General features: G+C 51.7%; 2 protein-coding genes and 1 pseudogene across 3 annotated transcripts; 1 reads left to right on the top strand and 2 right to left on the bottom strand.

Annotated features, from left to right (window-relative positions):
- The first annotated feature begins 257 nt into the window (after positions 1-257).
- On the top strand, positions 258-1,618 carry LOC141939943 (olfactory receptor 51G2-like; annotated as a pseudogene).
- A 2,074-nt stretch (positions 1,619-3,692) lies between these two features.
- LOC141939942 (olfactory receptor 51G2-like) lies at positions 3,693-5,321 on the bottom strand. Its single transcript, XM_074860678.1, is given in 5 exon segments — positions 3,693-4,761; positions 4,764-4,784; positions 4,787-4,872; positions 4,874-4,919; positions 4,922-5,321. Coding segments are annotated over 5 exon segments (915 nt in total). The 3' UTR covers positions 3,693-4,399.
- Positions 5,322-13,559: 8,238 nt separating this feature from the next.
- Positions 13,560-18,755, bottom strand: LOC141939945 (hemoglobin subunit epsilon). Of its 2 annotated transcripts, none has more exons than XM_074860681.1 (3): positions 15,323-18,755; positions 14,982-15,204; positions 13,560-13,811 (listed from the first exon to the last, which is right to left on the bottom strand). In XM_074860681.1, the coding sequence occupies exons 1-3, from the start codon at positions 15,412-15,414 to the stop codon at positions 13,683-13,685; spliced, it is 444 nt and encodes a 147-aa protein (XP_074716782.1). In that variant the 5' UTR covers positions 15,415-18,755; the 3' UTR covers positions 13,560-13,682. The 2 variants fall into 2 exon arrangements, with proteins under 2 accessions (XP_074716782.1, XP_074716783.1); XM_074860682.1 differs by lacking the exon at positions 13,560-13,811 and adding an exon at positions 14,100-14,325.
- Between the last annotated feature and the right edge of the window lie 76 nt (positions 18,756-18,831).

Raw genomic sequence — 18,831 nt, forward strand, 5'->3', positions numbered from 1 at the left:
GGATTCTGCCTCTCAAGTCTTTTTGCCCTCTGGTGCAACACAGTCAAGGCAGTATCACATCCCCCAGTCCAGGAAACAGCTCCTGTGTCCTGGCACAGAGAAGCCCACAGCTGAGCCATCAACTAGGTGCTGTGTGCCTCCATCTCCGTAAGCTTCTGGGAGCTGCAGTTCCCCATGCCAAGAACTGCTTACAAAGCTAAAATGCCCTCTTGCTGTCTCAGCAAACTCAGAAGTCTGGATCCCCATCACTGCAGCGAGAGACACGTGAAGGAAGCTTTGCTTTAAGGTACGATTACTGTGATTTTCTGTGTATCATTTCACGATTTCTGTGAATTCTTTTGTAGGATGAGTGGGATCTGCTGCTTGATCTCTGACAGGAAGAAGGTGCTGCACTAGGAAAATGACCAACAGTAGCTTCCTTAGACCTTCTACCTTCCTTCTAACAGGAATCCCAGGAATGGGAAGTGGGACTGTGTGGATCACCATCCCTTTCTGCTGCACGTATGTTGTTTCCATCCTGGGAATCAGTGCAATCGTCTTTGTCGTCAAAGCAGACCACAGCCTCCATGAGCCCATGTCCCTCTTCCTGTGCATGCTGGCTGTGGCAGAGCTTGGCGTGTCTCTGGCTACGCTCCCCATGGTGCTGAGCATGCTGCTCTTCGGTTTACGGGAGATCAGGTTTGACGCCTGCCTCACCCAGATGTTCTTCATTCACTGCTTCTCCATCCTGGACTCTGGGGTGCTGTGGGCCATGGCCTTCGACCACTTCATGGCCATCCACAACCCCTTGCGGTACACCTCCATCCTGACCACCCCCCAGCATCAGTGGCATCGGGCTGGGGCTCGCAGTGAGGAGCATTGGCCTCCTGCTCCCCTTGCTGATACTTCTGAAGAAACCGTCCTTCTGCAGGGCCCACGTGCTGGCTCACACCTTCTGTTTGCACCCCAACTTACTCCAGCTGCCCTGCGCAGATATCAAGGTGAATAGCATGTATGGCTTATTTATTGTCGTGGTCACTTCTGGACTAGACTTGCTGTTTATCATCCTGTCCTATGTCATGATTGTTAAGACTGTGCTGAGTATCGCATCCAAGGAGGAGCGTCTCAAGGCCCTGAACACCTGCGTCTCTCATATCTGTGCTGTTCTGATTTATTATTTTGGTCAGAGAGTGGAATAGGCTGCCCAAGGAGGGGGTGGAGTCCCCATCCCTGGGTGTGTTTAAGGGCCGTTTGGATGAGCTGTGGGGGGATGTGGGGTAGGGGAGAACTTTGTAGAGTCGGGCTGAGGGTTGGACTCGATGATCCTGATGGGCTTTTCCAACCTGCAGGATTCGGTGATTCTGTGATTATATCCCCATGATTGGCTTGTCCATGGTGTATAGGTTTGGGAAACCTGCTTCTCCTCTGATTCATGTCCTCATGGCCAATATCTACCTCCTTGTACCCCATTATTTACAGTGTAAAAACCAAACAGATCCGCAGAGGGATGCCCAAACTTCTCACCCCAAGAAGCTGCTGATGTAGGACACAGTTTTGCCTATGGTAGAACAGCTGGTGTATAATAGTTTCGATACTGCATCCTCTCATCCATTTGACTGCTGAGGATCCTGAACCTTTAAGCTCTTCTTGTGCAGCAGATGAAGTAGATACCCCTTTTCTAGGCCCGCAGCATTTTCTTTGCTGCATGAAGGGGTGTTGCAGTCTCTACGGTCTCCTGTACATTCCTGGTCAATAATGCAGCAGCTGTAACTGATTGAGGTTCCAAAGCTAATGGCCTTTCTTTTCAGACAAGGAGGACATAGCAATGGACATGTGGGGGTAAGAGTTTCCCACCTTCACCATGGCACTGGGTCAGCTGGACCCAGAGCTCCTGCCAGAACAAGGGAGTTGATCCTCCTGGCCAGCACCACCTGGACATGTATCTGCAGGGAAGATCTAACACTTCCTAGATGTGCTCAGCCACATGGTCTCTAGTGTGTCAGAGCGCACTAGAGCACAGATCTACCTATGTGCAACAGCTGTTTATTCAAGTCTTTTACACCTGCAGCCAGACTTGCTAAGACCATGAGGTGCCTAAGGACCTGGGCAAAGCCCTCTTGCTCCAGCCAGGTGACATTTCCAGCAGGACAAGACATGTCCAAAAGCTGTGACTGGTGCTGCGGGAGCTGAAGTCACCATGCGTTTCCCTTCCCAGGGATGGTGACCAGCCCGCCCTGGGGTGTTGCAGACTCACAGCATCTGGGGTGGTTCATCTGCTCTGCCTGGACCAGCCACTTCATGGTGGCAGCACCGGGCTCACAATACCATCAGGTCGCAATGGGAGCAGAATTATATGCGAAAAGGGTTCAGGTCAGATCCCCAGCTGAGTGGGTCCAGCTCAGCCACAGCAGCTCCACCCTCCTGTATTACAGCTCGCAGCGGGCACTCCTGAAGTGAGGTGCCTCCATGCACACTGGGTGTTTAAGCTCCTGTCACCCAGGAGGAGATCTAATCAAGGTAGGGCCTGGAGAAGAGTGGCTCAGATCACCCTAAAGCAGATAGTTTGAGTTGGTTTTACCCCAGAATATTCTGCCTGCTCCCCATACCTCCCTCTGCTTTGATGTCCATTTATTTGAATAGGATTGCTTTGGCACAAGCTTCAAAAGCAGAGGGGCGAAGCAGCGCTGCACACTTAAAGTAAAACCAAATCACGGGTAGCAGCGCTGATGGCAGCCCTGCTGTGCACAGAAGGTCATTGCCTTCCCCACGGGTCTGCAGCATCCACCAGCCCAGGAGGGGCTAAGAAGGGCCAGAATAAATCCTGCCTCCTTTTTTTCCCTCACATAAAGCTGTCATTACTGAGAACAACCAAGCAACGTTGGTCTTTACTGAAGCCTAAATGGGCACATGAACACCCAAGGGAAATTACAGAAAAATAACAAAAAATACCTTACGTATTCCAAGGCAGACTGAGAACTGCATGGCTGTTGGTGCTTTACAGGTTACCTGATAAGATCTCACTGGGGTGACCCAAACAACAGAAGCCGCCTTCCTCAGGCTGAGCCCCCCTCCTTGGGCTTCAGGGCTGAGTGCCGGGTGTGACAAACCTTCATGCAGTTTCCCTGTCCCCCACGGCAGCCCAGGAGACCTGTCAACAGATATATTACATATCCCCACCACCACGCAGCCTCTTCAGACTCCGTGCTTTGAGAGCCACTTCTGTGGGCCTCGTGTTCCAAACAACATCCTACCCCGTTCAGGTGTTACCACGTCTCGTGGTGGTTGTGTGTGTGTGTTGGGGCTGTGCTACACTCAAATGCTTGTTACAGCAGAAGGAAGCACACCTCCTGTGTGGAGCCAAGAATTTATTGTTGTTGCAATTAAAGTTCTAACGATCTTATAAAAACAGAGAAGAGCATTGCTATCAGTCCAGTGGCTGACCTAGTGTCATCTGCAAGCTCTGAGAGTTCCCTGTGCCCTCCCTTGTCCAGGGCACTGATGAGAGTGCGGAATAAAACGAGTCCCAGCAGAGATCCCTTGGGGAGGCCACTGCTGACTCTCCTCTGCACTGCAAATGACCTACTCTTACCGTAACCGACTTCCATCCCTAGAAGAGGGTTTCCTCCAATCCCCCTACAAATGAATTTCATTAAAAGCATTTAGTCAAAGGCTTTTGGGCATCCCTGTGTGTTACGGCCACGGGATCTCTCCGGCTGGACCCACTCTCTCAGAAGTCCAGCAGACTTCCAGACTGCCCCTTGCAGCAGCCTGGCTGACTCTGCAAGAGCTTTACCCATATGTGTTTGCCCATATGCTTGGTGACTTTATTCTTTATCAGAGCCTCTCCAGTCCCACCAGCCAGCAGGTCCCAGGAACCCCATGGAGCCCCTTTTGCAGGTGGAGTTGACGGGCTGATCTGCCCTGCAGCACCGTGACCATTTGCAATAGTGATGCCCCTTGCCCAGCATCGTCAGCTTCAGCCCTGAGCTCCTTCCAGACTCTCAGGTGAATGACATCTGGTCCCGTGAGTTAGTGCTATTTAACTGACATTTCTTTGATGCAACCCCTCCTCCATATTTACTTTGAACAGATCAAGATCCTCTGATCCATTTGCCATGACAACAGTGTGAAAGTGCAGAAGTGTAGGAATCTGATGCAGAGAATTCACTGAGCTTCTCTGCTATGGCCTGATCACCCCTGAGTCTGCTTCTCACCCTTGGCCACCAAGTGGTTGCCCTGTTTCCTAGCTGGATTCCTGCTTTTAATGCATTTAGGGTGTTCTGCTGACAGTTAGAGCATCCTTTGTAAGGTCCTCTTCCCATTAAGGTCTCTTTCTCTTAAATTCCTGCTTATGTTCGACCTGTCACCTTTTATGGGCATTTCATGTAGGCAAGCTTCCCACTACTCAGTGACTCCTGGGCTACTGGCCATGGCCAGGCCAGGCCAGTCTTTGACACAGGAGCCTGAGGAGGCCTTTGCAAATGGGCTTGTTTTTCATGCTGTAGATGATGAGGTTCAACACAGGCAGGACACAAAGGTAGATGTTGTGGCTGAGGGGTGCAGCATTCTTCCTGTACCGGTGTATAATGGACAGGCCGACCATGGGGACATAGAAGTTGAGGACAGCACACACGTGAGAGATGCAAGTGTTGAGGGCTTTGGTCTGCTCCTCTCTGGAGGTGGTACCCACCACGGCCTTAACAATCATGGCGTAGGACAAGGTGATGAGCACTGTGTCTGGGGTCACGAACAGCACCAGGATTAGGACATAGAGGCTGTTCAGGTGGAGTGTGTGCACGCCAGCCATGCAGGCAATAGGAGTGGGACAGCACGTGGGACCTACAGAATGGCAGCCGCGGGAGCAGGCAGATGAGCGGGAGCAGCGTCAGAGTCACAGACCATCCCCAGCCCAATCTTTGCAATCCTGGCGCTGGTGAGGGTGAGGAGTATCTCAGCAGGCAGCAGATGGCCACGTAGCGATCAAAGGCCATGGCCAGGAGCACTGAGGGCTCCATGAAGGAGAAGACACGGATGTAGAACATCTGGGTGAGGCAGACCGGGAAGCTGTTCTCTCCAGTGCCGAACCAGAAGACGTGCAATGCTGTGGGCAAGGTGGGCAGAGCCAGGCCCAGGTCCACTGCGACCAGCACCAAAAGTAAGTAGCACAGGGGCTGGTGGAGCCTTCGATTCACTCTCACCATGAGCAGGATGGTGCCATTTCCCAGCACTGTGACGAGATACATCAGACAGCAAGGGAAGAAAAGCCAGCAGTGGAAAGGAGCCATCCCGGGAATGCCGGTCAGCAGGGAAGCCAGGGCACAGCTGCTGTTCCTTGGGGACATGCTGCTGCACGCTGACGCCCTCCCTGCCGTAAAAAAGTCCCTTTTCATTAGCAGTTCAAAGGTAACGCAGTATTAGATTTCGCAGGGCAATAAAAATGAACAGCCTGGTGTCTCGGTGTGCAGATCTCATTTCTTTTCTCCTCCTTGAAGATGTGCCAGGGCAGAGATGAGGACAGTGCCAGTTCAGTCCTTTCTTCTGCTTTATTTTCCCCAGGCTCCTCGCCTGTAAAGTCAATAATAACATCATTTATTGCACCAGGGCTACATCCCTCCCAGGACATTGCTGCAGCCTCTTCTCTCAGCCGCTGTAAGCAGCACTGCCATCCTTTCCCGGCACTCCGTTCTGCTTCCCTGTGGGTCCCTCTCCAGCTCCCTACATTGGGTTTGCAGCCCTTCCCGTTGCCCCCTGGCTTTTCTCACACCTCTGCTCTCAGGCTCTGAAGCATGCAACCTCACCCCACGCACTCCCATGTGGGACACTGTGGGGGGACGATGGTCCCTCTCACCATCCTCACTCCTCTGGGCAGCCCTCCCCTTGCCCGGGAGCTGTCACAGCAGGCCTGGGATGCCCGTTGCCCCTCCAGGCTCTTGTCTGTATGTCCTTGCTCGTGGGTACCAGCCTGCCCAGTCAGCTCCCTCAGCTTGCTCGCTGGATTTTCAGATTTCCATCCCTGCCCCTGTGCAGGATGCCCTGTCTGGAGCTCTGCAAACCACCACCCCTTGCCCAGCTGCTGAGTTTGGACCGTGGCATTGGCAAGTTTAGAACATTATCATTTCCCTTCACTTCACAGATTATTTACTATTCTAATTGCTGTTGCCATTACTACAGTTCTTACTGACAGCCCATCAAGCTATTCAAAGCGACACGTATTTCAGTTGATATGTGCGTTAGTAATATACACAACAACTATAATTCTTAGCAGGAGTGTTGTTATTACAGCTAACAGTTATGGGTAGAATTAAGCAATGTGTACACAAACCCAGCTCTCATTTCTTCTACAGAACTGTCAACCAAGAGCTTCCAATCCACAGCCCACAGATACCTCAGGGAAATACACTGCTGTGTGAAATACAAAGCATAAAAGAAAACCTCTGCTTAAAGGGCTTAAGCTTTGAATACAGGGATGGTAACTTTTGGGGTTGTAAGTAAAAAATATAAAAAAAAGTTATAAAATGCTCTTCTAACTTATGCTAATTTGCCTAGCTTGTCTGCTGCTCTTTCCAGGGGCTGCAGTGGCTGATGTGGAAGAAGTTGAACTTTTCCAGCCCTCAGCACTGAAGGAATTCACGCTCCATCTGCCTGTGTAAACAGGGAACAGGGCATTGTTTAATTGGAGGGCATGCGGCTAAACTCATTAGTTTAGCCACGAAAAATGGAATGAGTCTATTTCCAAGTGCCCCAGTTCTCAGACAAAGCTCCAGACATCTGTGCCTCCACTTTCTACTTTGCTAGTTAAATAATTAGCTTGATAAGTTAAATTAGCAGACAGCTTTCCAGGGTGCTCTAATTATCTTCAACGTGAAAATATGGATTTAAGTATTTGAATCTGGGTGTACAGACTTGAACATGCGCCTTATCCTCATCATCTATAAATGTGCTTTGGATGTCCCACAGAAATAAAAAAGATTGCTTTGTTCACTCTGTGCATCCTCAACTATTCTGGGCTGGGTAAATATTCATTAAACCGGGAAAAGTCCCACCCTCCACCTGTGGAGGAGAGCATCCTGCCCCCCCAGTGCCCCTCCACAAAGCTGTTCACCTTGACTGCTCCGCAGCGAGGCTGAGGAAGGAATATTCCTGGCCTGCTCCTCCCATCCTCCTTTTATTCTTGTCCTTGTCGAGACATGTAAGCAACGTGTCTGCACACAGGGAAAGGAAGAATTTCCACAGCCCAGCTGGGTGCTGTGCCACGGGGGAGGAGTGGGCGCTCTGCCGCCGGTGGATGCTCAGTTTCTGCCCAGAAGGATGAACACAGAGCCTGTCGCCACAGCGCGATCCTGCTCGGTCGCACCTCATCGCACCATCTGTCAGGCTCTCGCTGAATACGGACCAGAGGAACTGGTTCGCCACCTCCAAGTGTGCTCAGCACCAACCACTTCAGAGGCAGGAGCAAAACATCATCCCATCAGCAGATGGGGTATAATCTGTGTTTTGTGAAAGACCCCATGAGAAAACACAGCTCTTAAAGCTTGACTTCGGGGCTTTAGCTCCTGTCTGAAATATGCTGTTATAGCGCTGGCTGTTACTCTCGTTAGAAATGCCCCCTCCCTCCTCCACGACTCAGCAGTTGCATCCCTGCAGGGTCCCTGATTGCAGCAAGAGGCACCCGGGCTGTGGAAAAGACCGAGAGGAGACAGTGTGATGGGGAAGAAATCAGGATAGATGATGGAGATGGGTGTGGATAGATGGAGAGGGAAACAGGCAGCCAAGGGGTGGGCTGGAATAGATGCCTGGGGGGTGAGGTGACGGGTTTGGAGGGTGTGCTGATTTTGACTGGGATAGAGTTAATTTTCTTCATACTAGCTCATAAGCTGTAGTGGATTTGTGACCAAAACAGTGCTGAGAAAACAATGATGTTCGATTTATTTCTGAACAGCACTTACACAGCACCAGGGTCTCTTCTGTTGCTCACCCTGCCCCACCAGCGAGTAGGCTGGAGGTACACAGGGACTTGAGAGGGGACACAGCCAGGACCCTGGCTGAGCAAAGATGTGTTCCATACCACATGGCATCGTGCTCAGCAACAAAACTGGGGCAAGGAGGAAGGGGGGGCATTTGCTGAACATCGGTGGGGTTAAACCCAACAGAAGGAGACGAATGAATGGATGGATGGATGGATGGATGGATGGATGGATGGATGGATGGATGATGGATGGGTGAATGGATGGATGGATGGATGGATGGAGGGTGGATGGATGGATGGAGGATGGATGGATGGAGGATGGATGGATGGATGATGGATGGGTGAATGGATGGATGGATGGATGGATGGATGGATGGATGGATGGATGGATGATGGATGGATGGATGGATGGATGGATGAATGGATGGGTGAGTGGATGGATGGATGACAGATGGATGGATGGATGGATGGAGGATGGATGGATGGATGGATGGATCGGTGAGTGGATGGATGGATGACAGATGGATGGATGGATGGATGGATGATGGATGGATGGATGGATGGATGACGGATGGATGGATGGATGGATGGATGACGGATGGATGGATGGAGGATGGATGGATGGATGGATGGATGGATGACGGATGGATGGATGGATGGATGGATGGATGGATGGATAGCATGAAACAGCTGCAGGAATGCACAGTGATAGATAAACAAGCCAGCTGTGAACTTAAGCTACCCCTTATCACAAAATCTGAATGGAAAATGACCCACCCAAAATTAAAACATGACTGATGAAGCAAGGCTGGCATGGAAGTGCATTGACCCTTCAGATGCCCTTACCTCTGTTTGGCTGAAGGCCTAGGAGGAAGATGCAGAGGAACAGGGAACCATGCTCCTGCCTGAGTGTTTCACATGCAAAGGAATGTGTTTTTATAATGCCTGTGTGAAATCTCAGCAGCAGCGACAGTCAGATGGGACCTGCTGTGGCGGCTGGGGCCACGAAATTCCAACCAACTACGGTCCAGGAAGGTGATGGTACTGCCCTTCATACCTGGAGCTGCTCGAGGCAGCACAGGGGTGAACGCTGCAAGACCAAACACAAGGATCATAAAATGTGTAGGAAATGCTGGTCAGAGCTGCGGAGCCGGAGCGACAGGTGGCTGAGCACCACAGCAGGCTTTGGGCAAGTTTAATCATCACTCTGCAACCTTGCGGTGAAGCTGGGTAGTCTCCAGAAGATGGTTCTTCTGTTTGTGGTCTGTCAGGTAAAAGGAGGGAACATGCCCTGCGGTGAGACGGCGCTCTGCTTTCTGGGGGCCAGCGTGCCCTCCCTGTCACTCACACAATGGTGGGGCTTCTCCAACATCTGCCAGCCGCTGCAGTTGGATAGTGTGGGTTTATCTAATCACATTAATTACCATGGTGCTTGTTACTGCGTAGTGAATACATGGGTCTCTAGCGCAGGAATTCTTAATTTCTGTGGAGTGGAGCGAGGGGACCTGTGTGCACAGCAGCGGTCGTTTAGCCTGGGCAAAGAAAGATGGAAGGGCACATGATAAAAGGCTGCCAGCAACAACAAAATTTGGTTTCTGAGTTCACTTTGTGCCAGACAGTGAAAACTCCTTCACTTCTAGCCAGATGAGTCTTTCGGATACAAAAGAGAAACTCGTCATCATCTCAGAAACATTTTCCCTGTCATTTCTGGTTTGGGATGGAAAACGAGCACATGTCTGGTTCTCTTATTAAAGAGAATTTGGGCTGTAAGGGCACTGAGCAGAGGTGGGAGGAGGTGAGGGGGAGGAAGAAAGAAAAGATGAGGCAGATCAGCTATGATAAATCATTCTGCAGTTTCAAACCTTTGTTTCTGCAAAGTTACCAAAGGGGATGGATCAAAAATCTGTTCGTATCCAAATGGTATTGCTTGAGGTTTTTTGCTGTAGTACTGCAGTTGCCATGACATCATATTTTGCTAGTGACACAGGAAAAAGGTTGTGGTCCTGTTCCCAGCCAGTCCTTGCACAACGTGGCTCCTGGAAAACAGCCAGCAGAGCTGGCACAGCCCTCCAGCCTCACCCACGGGATTGCTTGTGGCCCTATAGCTTAAGCCCTCTCTTACGGGCTTGGCAAGCTGAAAAGGATCCCCCGTGTTTCACAGGCAGATAGATTTTCTGTCCAAATATCTCTATAATGTAATGTGCAGTGTGAAAAACTACCAGAAATGGTTGCTGCAGGAGCATGGAGCCATTAGGTAGCTTGGCTATTTCCATACTGTTTCTTGGAGAAAACAACGTCTTTATTTACTTCTCAAAAGCAATAAAGCATCTTTTGCTAAATCAGAACAAGTACATTACCATTCACCCTCATTTCAAGTAGTGTGGGAAAACACAACAAACATATCACATGGATGGCTGAATTTTGTTGTGATTACATCCCAATCCCACCAGCTGTAAGACCTGTCTTCTGAAATGCTCTGTTATGCTGACGTTCCTGACAGAGAATTCCCTCTAGAGCTATGAAATCGTGCCTTACACTATACATAACCCCAGGAGGGGCAGCACAGAGCCACTTAAAGAGTATTTTTGGCTTATGCTAAGTGAAGAGAACTGTTTGGTTTTTTTTTTTCTGCTCCTGTTATTTTGATAAGCGTGGGGATCAGGACAGATAAAAATAATTTTACCTGATAGTCCTCTGGTTAGCCTGCTTCTTAGACTGACATTAAACATCGAATAAGAATTCCTTAAAAGGCTCTGGAGTTTGATTAATTTGTTATATTTTTAAGCAGGAGTTTTTAAGGTTCCATTTCCAGGCAATATGCCACAGCAGTTAACAAGAGGGTTTCACCGTAGAGAAAACACGAATGCTTCTCCCATAAGCACAGAACCCACCACCACATTTTTCATTGCACAGACTCCGTTAATTATCCTAGCACTGATATTTGACTGATTCTTTTTCTTAACACCTGCAAACAATGTCTATTATGAGATAAATAAGAAGTTTTATCTTCCATCCCCCCATTTGCACAGCTGGGGGCTCCATTTTCACGGTGGATCTGCCGGAGGGCAGGCTCTGGGAGGAAAGGTGGCGTCTCCCGATGGCTGAGGAAGAGCAACCACAGATCACAACTGTTTTCTGATTTATATAATTTAACGTTATTTACTGATGCCTTTTCCTACCAATCTTCACAAGAAGCAATCATCCTCTCATGAAATCTATTCAGTTATTAGTCTGTGCTGTTGTCGTGGAAATTCCCTTCCTTTCTTTCCGAAGCAACGTGGTGTGCTCATTCATCAGAGGTTTGCTGTGGAAACCTGCCGCCTCCGGTTTGAGAGACGCTGCCATGAAAGAGGAGAACAATCCATCAACCTGCTCGTGTGAGCTTCCCATCAGTTCAGGGCTTCATGATGCAATTTGTAGGGATTTGGGAGGTTTCTATCATTCCTAAACTAGACCTGAACCAAACCTGGGCTGCGCAGACTGCAATTCCAAAGTGAGAGGACACCAAGAGCACCTCATGGGGGTGAGCACTGGACCAGCCTCATGGTCACAGCCTTTCTGCTAACCACATTCCCTGGGTGTGAAGGACATCCTACCCCAGATTTCCACCTCATATTTTTCTGTTCATCTCACAACGGCCATTGGAAATTGTGTTATTCTCTATGCTAGAAAAGCAGAACCAAAGCCTCCACCAGCCCTGCATCATGTCCCCTCGGTGTTGGCCCTCACCAACCTTGGGTTGTGTCTCTCCACCGTGCCAGGAGTGCTGCAGTCCTTGCTCACAGCGATTAGCCTGTACCCCGGCGTGTCTCAGCTCTTCCTGATCTGCTCCCTCACCTTTCAGGAGTCAACGGTGCTTTTTGCCATGCCCCTCACCAGGCTGGTGGCCCTCTGCCCCCCACAGAGCTGTATGACCATGCCAACAGGCATAAAGGCAGACAAAATAGGGTCAATGCACCCACAGAGGAGCATAGTCCTGATTGTACCCAGGTCCTCCCTCTCCTCTGACTGCCTGGTGACAGAGATGGGACAAGGGTGTCCCATCCCCTTTGTCTCATACCCCAGCGACCTGGCTGCCCTCCAGAGAGGTGGCGTTCAACAGCATCTGTGCCCCAGACCTCATTTCCTTCACCGTGGGTTCAGATCTCCATTTTGTTGTCCTCCATCGTGGTCCTCATGACATCTCTCAGCATTGCCTCCAAGAACAAGGGCCTGAAGGTTGTGCAGTCTCAGCCTTCTTCATCCCAGAACTTGGCTAGCCCATCCTGCACGGATCCGGGAAAGAGGCACCCCCATCTTCCACACCCTGATGGCACCCCATCCACACCTCCTCGCACCCACCTCCAATCCTGTCCTTTACAGCACCCAAAGCAGATTTATAAAGGCACCATCAACTTGTTTCTTTATGGGCCCCTTCAAAACAAGCCGTAGGTGAGAAGAGCAAGCAGATGCCTTGCAGACTGCAGAACCACAGGATAATTTGGGCACTCCAGGGGTTCTTGACTGATGCCCCGCTCAAAGCAGGGCCGGCGCGTGGGCTGCACTGCTGTTGGCTGCGCAGCCTTTCCAGGAGCTGCACTATTCTCTGTACCAAAACCTGCAGATCTGGCACCTGCTGAACCCAGGTGAGGTGAGGGGATGTTTTGAAAGATTATGACCCAAACCAGCTGTGTTCTCCCTGGTAACTCCAGAAACTTCCATCAGACTATGCTGTGCCAGATGCTGTAAGCAGCACTGGTTGTCAGTCCCCTTGTGCAAGGAGTCTCCAGTCTTGGTTTAAGACAAGATTTAAGAGTAAGATAAACACAGCCCTTACCATTTCTATGTTTTTTCCTGTGTTATATAATAAAATAGCTAAAAAAAATTGAACTTGTCACCTTTGTCCCAATGAACGAATAACGCAGCCTGACCCACAGCCTCGCCCCATGCACCATGAAGGCCCCTCGGATGGGAGGAGGAGGGCCAGGCACACCAAAGCCCCGATACCAGTTAGTGTGGTGGGATTTTTTCGGTGGGTGAGGCTGGAACTGAACGCCCTCAGCCTGGGGAGAGGGGGCTCTTTGGGACCATGGGTGCCTGGGGATGAGGCTCTGCTCTGTGCATCAGGATGGCAAATGCCCCTCGGGGAAGCAGTGTCTCCTGTTGGGGCAGGTGAGAAGAAGGGACATCTCCTGAACCTCCCAAGAGTCAGAGTTCAAAGGTTTTCTCCTGTATCAGCTGCTCTAAAAGCAGATGGTGCCCCCCCAGCCCTAGAGCAGGGCAAGGTAGGTGCCAGCTCCCCAAGTGCAGCAAGGGCCAGGCTGGGAACTCTGAGCCCTGGGTAGTGCTGCCTTCGCCGTATTTCCCATTAATGTAGAGACAGGAGAACAGATGAGGGTTCTTTGCAATCCCTCATCGTTCCTACGATGCTCCCTGAAACATGCCTGGGTGTCAGGGCCCTTTGCGTGAGTTTTCTCTCCGCAGCCCCCGTGCACGCACTGGTAGGGAGTGCACATGAGAGAGCACTGTGTAACTGAGGAAACTCTGTCTGCAGCAGCACTTAGAAACAAGAAATACACCCACAGGCATTGCCCCCCGGCCCCCCTCCCTCCCCAGCACGGAGACAGGCAGGCTCTGCAGACGTGGTGCTGGGAGGCATTTATTGGGTGGTTACAGCCCGTCGATACCCAAAGGGCATCTGCTTGCGCTCGGAGTGGCGAAGTGGGGACTCGTCCTCGCACGGCCGGGCCCGGGGTGCTCAGTGGTACTTGCGGGCCAGGGCGTGAGCCACGACACCGACCAGCTTTTGCCAGGCAAACTGGCAAGCGGGGGTGAAATCCCTGGCAAAGTGGGAAGCCAGGACAATGATTAGGATGTCTCCAAGGAGCTAGAGGAGAAAGAGGAAAACAGACAGGGTTAGCGCTGCTTGAACCATTGTGCCGCGGCAGACCACAGAGCTGGGGCTGAGCTGGGGGACCCCCAACCTCTTGAAGAAGGCTCTGCGCTCCTGCTGCACACAGCTCCTCCAACTCCCTCCCCAACCTGCCACCTCTTCAGCTCTAAACAGCTTCTTCCTTTATGCAAGCTCTCTGTCTCCCTGATTTTCCTGGTGCAGACTTCCCTCCGGTCCCTCTCCTTCCCGTCCCCCACCCAGACACCACCCTGCAACCCACACACTGCGTTTCCTTTCTCCTGACTTCTCCCTGAATTCCCCTTCTGAAAGGACTCTCAGATGCTGCACACTCCTCCTCTCAGCCCCCTGCCTCATCTGAGTGGCTCTGGGGCTGCAGGGCTGGTTACGGTGGGCACTGACTCACTCCCCGTTCCCTGGGACTGTTACAACAAAATTCTGTCTTCCCATAGAAAGCTCTGGGTTTGAGGGAAACAATGTTTGCTTCATTCTTAAAAAAAAAAAAAAGAAATAATGAAAGAAAGAATGTTGAAATTATATCCCCCCATTTTTGGGATGCTAAAGCAATTTGGCCTGAGAGTCACCCTGCAGAATGCTGTGGGCTTTTTTCTTTTTTCTCTTTAGATGTAAATGAAGGAAATGATCCATTTTTACTGAAAAGTATTGGAGGAGGGGGAAGTGTCCCGTCCAGACAGGCAGCCCGTGCTGGACAAGGCAGAAACCTGCTCTGTGGTTTTCGAGCACACCAGCTGCTTATCTTGCTACAGGACCTATGATTTCCTCAAATGCTCCCCTTGGCTTCCCTCTGCCTCTTCCTCCTCCAGACACGCTGCACCTTCCCCTGGGTTTGTCTCTTTTGCCCCCAACCAGATCTCCTTCAGGTAACAATTTCCCAACACCATCTCCTCCTCCTTGCTGTGCTGGTACTAAAAATGGGACTTTTTAGTGTGAAAGTCACCCACACTCTTGCAAACAGTCCTGCACGAGCTGCCATCTCGCTTGGGTGCTACACAGGGACTCTGCCTCCACCAGCCAAAGAAAGTGCCCCTTGGCGTCGTTTTGGGGGGCAAAACCCCAGTTTCAAAGCAAAATCTGACTTTCCTCACATGACACAGGGAAGGGGCTGGGTCTGCAAACATGGCTCACCCTGAAGTTCTCGGGGTCCACATGCAGCTTCTCGCAGTGCAGCTCGGACAGCTTGGAGAAGGTCGCCTTAATGTTATCCAGGTTCTTGACGGCTTCCCCGAAGGAGGTGAGCACTTTCCTGCCGTGGGCGCGGACCTTGGGGTTGCCGATGATGGCGGTGGGGCTGGAGAGGTTCCCGAAGGAAGAGAAGAACCTCTGGGTCCAGGGGTAGACGATCAGCAGCCTGGGGAGAGGCAGAGGGACACAAGCAGACACACAGACACGTTAACGCTTCCAAATGCAATCACCACAGTTTCTCTATCCCGGCTGCAGCCGAACAGATGCCCCGGAGCGGGACCTACCTGGCCAGGGCCTCGGCACCGCATTCCTCCACGTTGATCTTGCCCCAGACGCTGGCGATGAGCTGCTTCTCCTCGGCTGTCCAGTGCACCATGGTGGCGGGTGGAGGCTTTGCTCAGCGTCGCAGGAGGACACAGACCCCGTAGCTGAGCTGCGGACCCCACGGAGGCTTTTATCCCCTGCCAGCAGCTCCTCCCCGTCCTGCGCAGGGGGGGTCATTGGCTGGGGCCAGCGGGGGGGTCCCCACCAGCGGGGGAGCAGAAGGGGGTGGCCAGGGTGTGGCACGCTGAGAAGGGGCCTCTGGTTATCCTGAGCTCAAGAGCTTTGTCCCTTCCCCTCTGTGCAGGCAGTTCTCCATCTCACCTACCAGACGTGGACCCCTTGGCAGAGAAAGGGCTGCCCAAGCCATGGTGCAACAGTCCAACAGGATTTCACGTGCGCACGGGACTCAGTGGGGTGTGAGCCCTGCGCATGGCCTCTCCCAGGTGCTTTACAGCTGCCTTGCCTCAGCCTCTATCAGCGAAATGAGGAGAGTCCCTGCCAAAATGCAGAGCAGCTCAGAGGGGTTTGCCACAGCAAACCTGCGCTGCAGGAGGCTCCAGTCTTCTGGCACCCCTGGGAGCTGTGGGCAATGCTGGAGGTGTTCAGAGGATGCTCAGGCTTTGCAGCTGAAACCTGCATTAACTCTCTTGTCCTCCTGTAACACAACTTGACCCACTTGGTTCACTTGTCCCTTCTGGAGCAGGAAGAAGCTCACCCAAATGTTGTCCCCTCAGATGTAGGAGGACCAGCCAGACGCAGCGCTGCTGGACAGGGAGGATCAAACAGCATCACCCCTTTCATCCTTTTTCTGCCTCCATCCACATCCATAAAGGGCAGGTGAAATGGCTGTTGAGCACAAGGTTTGCCACTGCAGGATCTGCTGTGGGTGCAAAACACAGCAAAAGCTCAGCTCAGGGATGCCCAGCCCCGGGGGGAGCCCAAGGCATTTCCCTCCCGATCCTGCCCTGCCAAGGTTGCCATATTTCACCTTTTCCCCCACGTTCAGCCAGGCTGTGCCCAGCCTCCTCTGGCAGGGGCAGATGTTTGGGCTTCGTGTGAATTGTCCCCCCAGGACACCCCTGAGCACAGCGGGGGTGATGCACCCTCACCAGCAGCAACACCCTTGCATGGGGGGGGGGGGAATGTCCTCTTTTATTTGCTGCGTAAGCCCCCAAGAAACACTGTCCCTACTGCAAACACAGGGGCTTTGAGCCTGATCCCAAGGCACCTGGGGCAATCCCCCGTCCTCCTGTGCTTTTCCACAGGAGTTGGATCGGGCTGAATAAGAGGCACTGGGTCTTGGTGGACTAGTGATGGGGTAAGAGGTGGGGTGTTTGGGTTGCAGCAGAGGTAAAGAGCTGAGCAGGATTCTCTCCAGACATCAGGGCTTGCCTTTCTCCTCCATGGACCACCTCCTGCCTTCTTAACCTTTTACTGAAAATACAGGAATGGAAGGAAAATCCATTAAAAGAAAGAAAATTAAAACCTAAAATCATAGAATCACCGAATCATTCAGGTTGGAAAAGCCCCTCGGGATCATCGAGTCCAACCCTCAGCCCGACTCTACAAAGTTCTCCCCTACCCCACATCCCCCAACAGCTCATCCAAACGGCCCTTAAACACACCCAGGGATGGGGACTCCACCCCCTCCCTGGGCAGCCTATTCCACTCTCTGACCACTCTTGCTGGGAAACATTTGTTCCTCATGCCCAGTCTGAACCTCCCCTGTTGCAGTTTAAAGCCGTTCCCTCTCGTTCTGTCACTAATCACCTGTGAGACAAGAAAACAAGAAAACAAAGCAAGAAAACACTGAGGGACATTTTTGGCCTTATAATATCTCTTTCCCCCTTTAGATGTAGACTTTTTTCCAATGGACAGGGATGAATAATCTTCATTCGAGTTGCCTACATTTGCCTTTTCTCAAGAAAATCCAGTGCATGCGGGCTGGTGTGCTGGAGCATGATGAGGAACGCAGCCAAGCACGCCTGGGCGCATGCCTGGGGGAAGGAACGTGCAGGCAGAACGGTGCTGGTGCCAACCCCCTCCACCACCTTATCGGCCCCTCTGGGACCCGCCATGCTGGCAGCGCCAGGCTGCACTGGGCATCGCCGGCGTTCTGCCATCACACGGGGGACAAAATGGGGGCAAAATGGGGACAGGTGAAGCAGCACGGGGAGAGGACACCCCACAGGATCTGTTTGCTGGGGGTGCAGGGGTGGAAAGCCTCGTCCCTGCTCCCAGGAGGGGGTACCCCAGCAGGAACCCCGGCGCTGGGAAGAGCCCAGCCCTGCCCTGCTGTAGGGTCTAACCTGAGAGCTCTGCTCGGCTCGTTTCTACCCCAAAACCCCACTTGCAGGAGGAGACCTACTTGTTCAAATAACTCAGTCATTTCTTCCTGAAATCTATGAACACTCATGTCTACGAATATCTGTCATGAAACCTATGAAAAATCGTGTACGAATCTGTTTTATTGTGACCCTGAACACCCGATCAAGACACCCCACTGTGCCTGCCCAGACCCCCTGCAGGGAGGAAACCACTTTTTGACTTACTACGAATCATCTTCTCACCTTCTCAGTGTCTGCCCTGACTCCAGAAACAAAATGCCTCTTCCCTCGAGTAATGTGTGTGAGAAGGGGCATTTATTTAATACCCTCGAGTGGCTCAGGGGCAGAGAGTGGGATGTCTGCAAATGTGGGTGAAGCAGGGGTTGGACACAGCGCAAACAGGCTGTCAGAGATCCCGGGATATACAGCCATGCCCTCTTTTTTCCTTGTAAAAGGTAAGCCTGTCCTTCCAGCTAAGCTTTTACTGTGTCATGCTCCGTTCAGACAGGGCAGACGGTGCTTCCCACACCAAGAACAAACTGCGCCCGAGAGTCCTGCCCTGCAGTTAAACACCCAAAACACTCTGCGGGCGCAGAGCCACGATTGATACATCCCGAAAATTATTGGTAGTCACCACCGTTAGCAGGGTTGGGACCCCATAACTGCAGAATGGACGGCACAGGGTGAAGAAGTGGTGCATAAACAAAGTCTGGACAGGTCTTGATAGCAAAATGTTTATCTAAAACCTACCCCCACCCAGCTGGCTGCTTGGCCAGTATGAGTCAGCTCATTTCTTACAGGCTTTACGCCAGGAATGAGCCAGAGTAGATTAGAGTTTTCACTTTATTTATCCTCTCTAAAAAATATGAATCCTCCAAGTTCCCCTTGCCTGCAAGAAAACACGCAGGTTTCAGAGTAAAATATTGACTGGTTCCTCACAGCAAACCTCCCTGTGCGTGACCACAAAGGGAGCAGGGCTGTGTCTACCCAATGCTAAGTATGACTTGCAGAGGCAAATCCTACACAATCCCCCCAAAAACATACAGAATGAAGAAAGGAGGTGACATTTTCTGGGAGCCAAACACTCGCCCTGCTCAAACTTACACCCCGATCCACCCGTCAGTGCCCCGGGTCCCTGTCCC

This window comes from Strix uralensis, chromosome 2 (assembly GCF_047716275.1).
Source record: "Strix uralensis isolate ZFMK-TIS-50842 chromosome 2, bStrUra1, whole genome shotgun sequence".
Lineage (NCBI taxonomy): Eukaryota > Metazoa > Chordata > Aves > Strigiformes > Strigidae > Strix > Strix uralensis.

Excerpts from the sequence above, each read along its gene's own strand:
- LOC141939945 (XM_074860681.1), bottom strand. The coding sequence starts at position 15,414 with ATGGTGCACTGGACAGCCGAGGAGAAGCAGCTCATCGCCAGCGTCTGG. Across the intron at positions 15,205-15,322 it reads GGTGCCGAGGCCCTGGCCAG|GCTGCTGATCGTCTACCCCT; the intron begins GTAGGTCCCGCT and ends GCCTCTCCCCAG. Across the intron at positions 13,812-14,981 it reads TGGACCCCGAGAACTTCAGG|CTCCTTGGAGACATCCTAAT; the intron begins GTGAGCCATGTT and ends TTTCTCCTCTAG.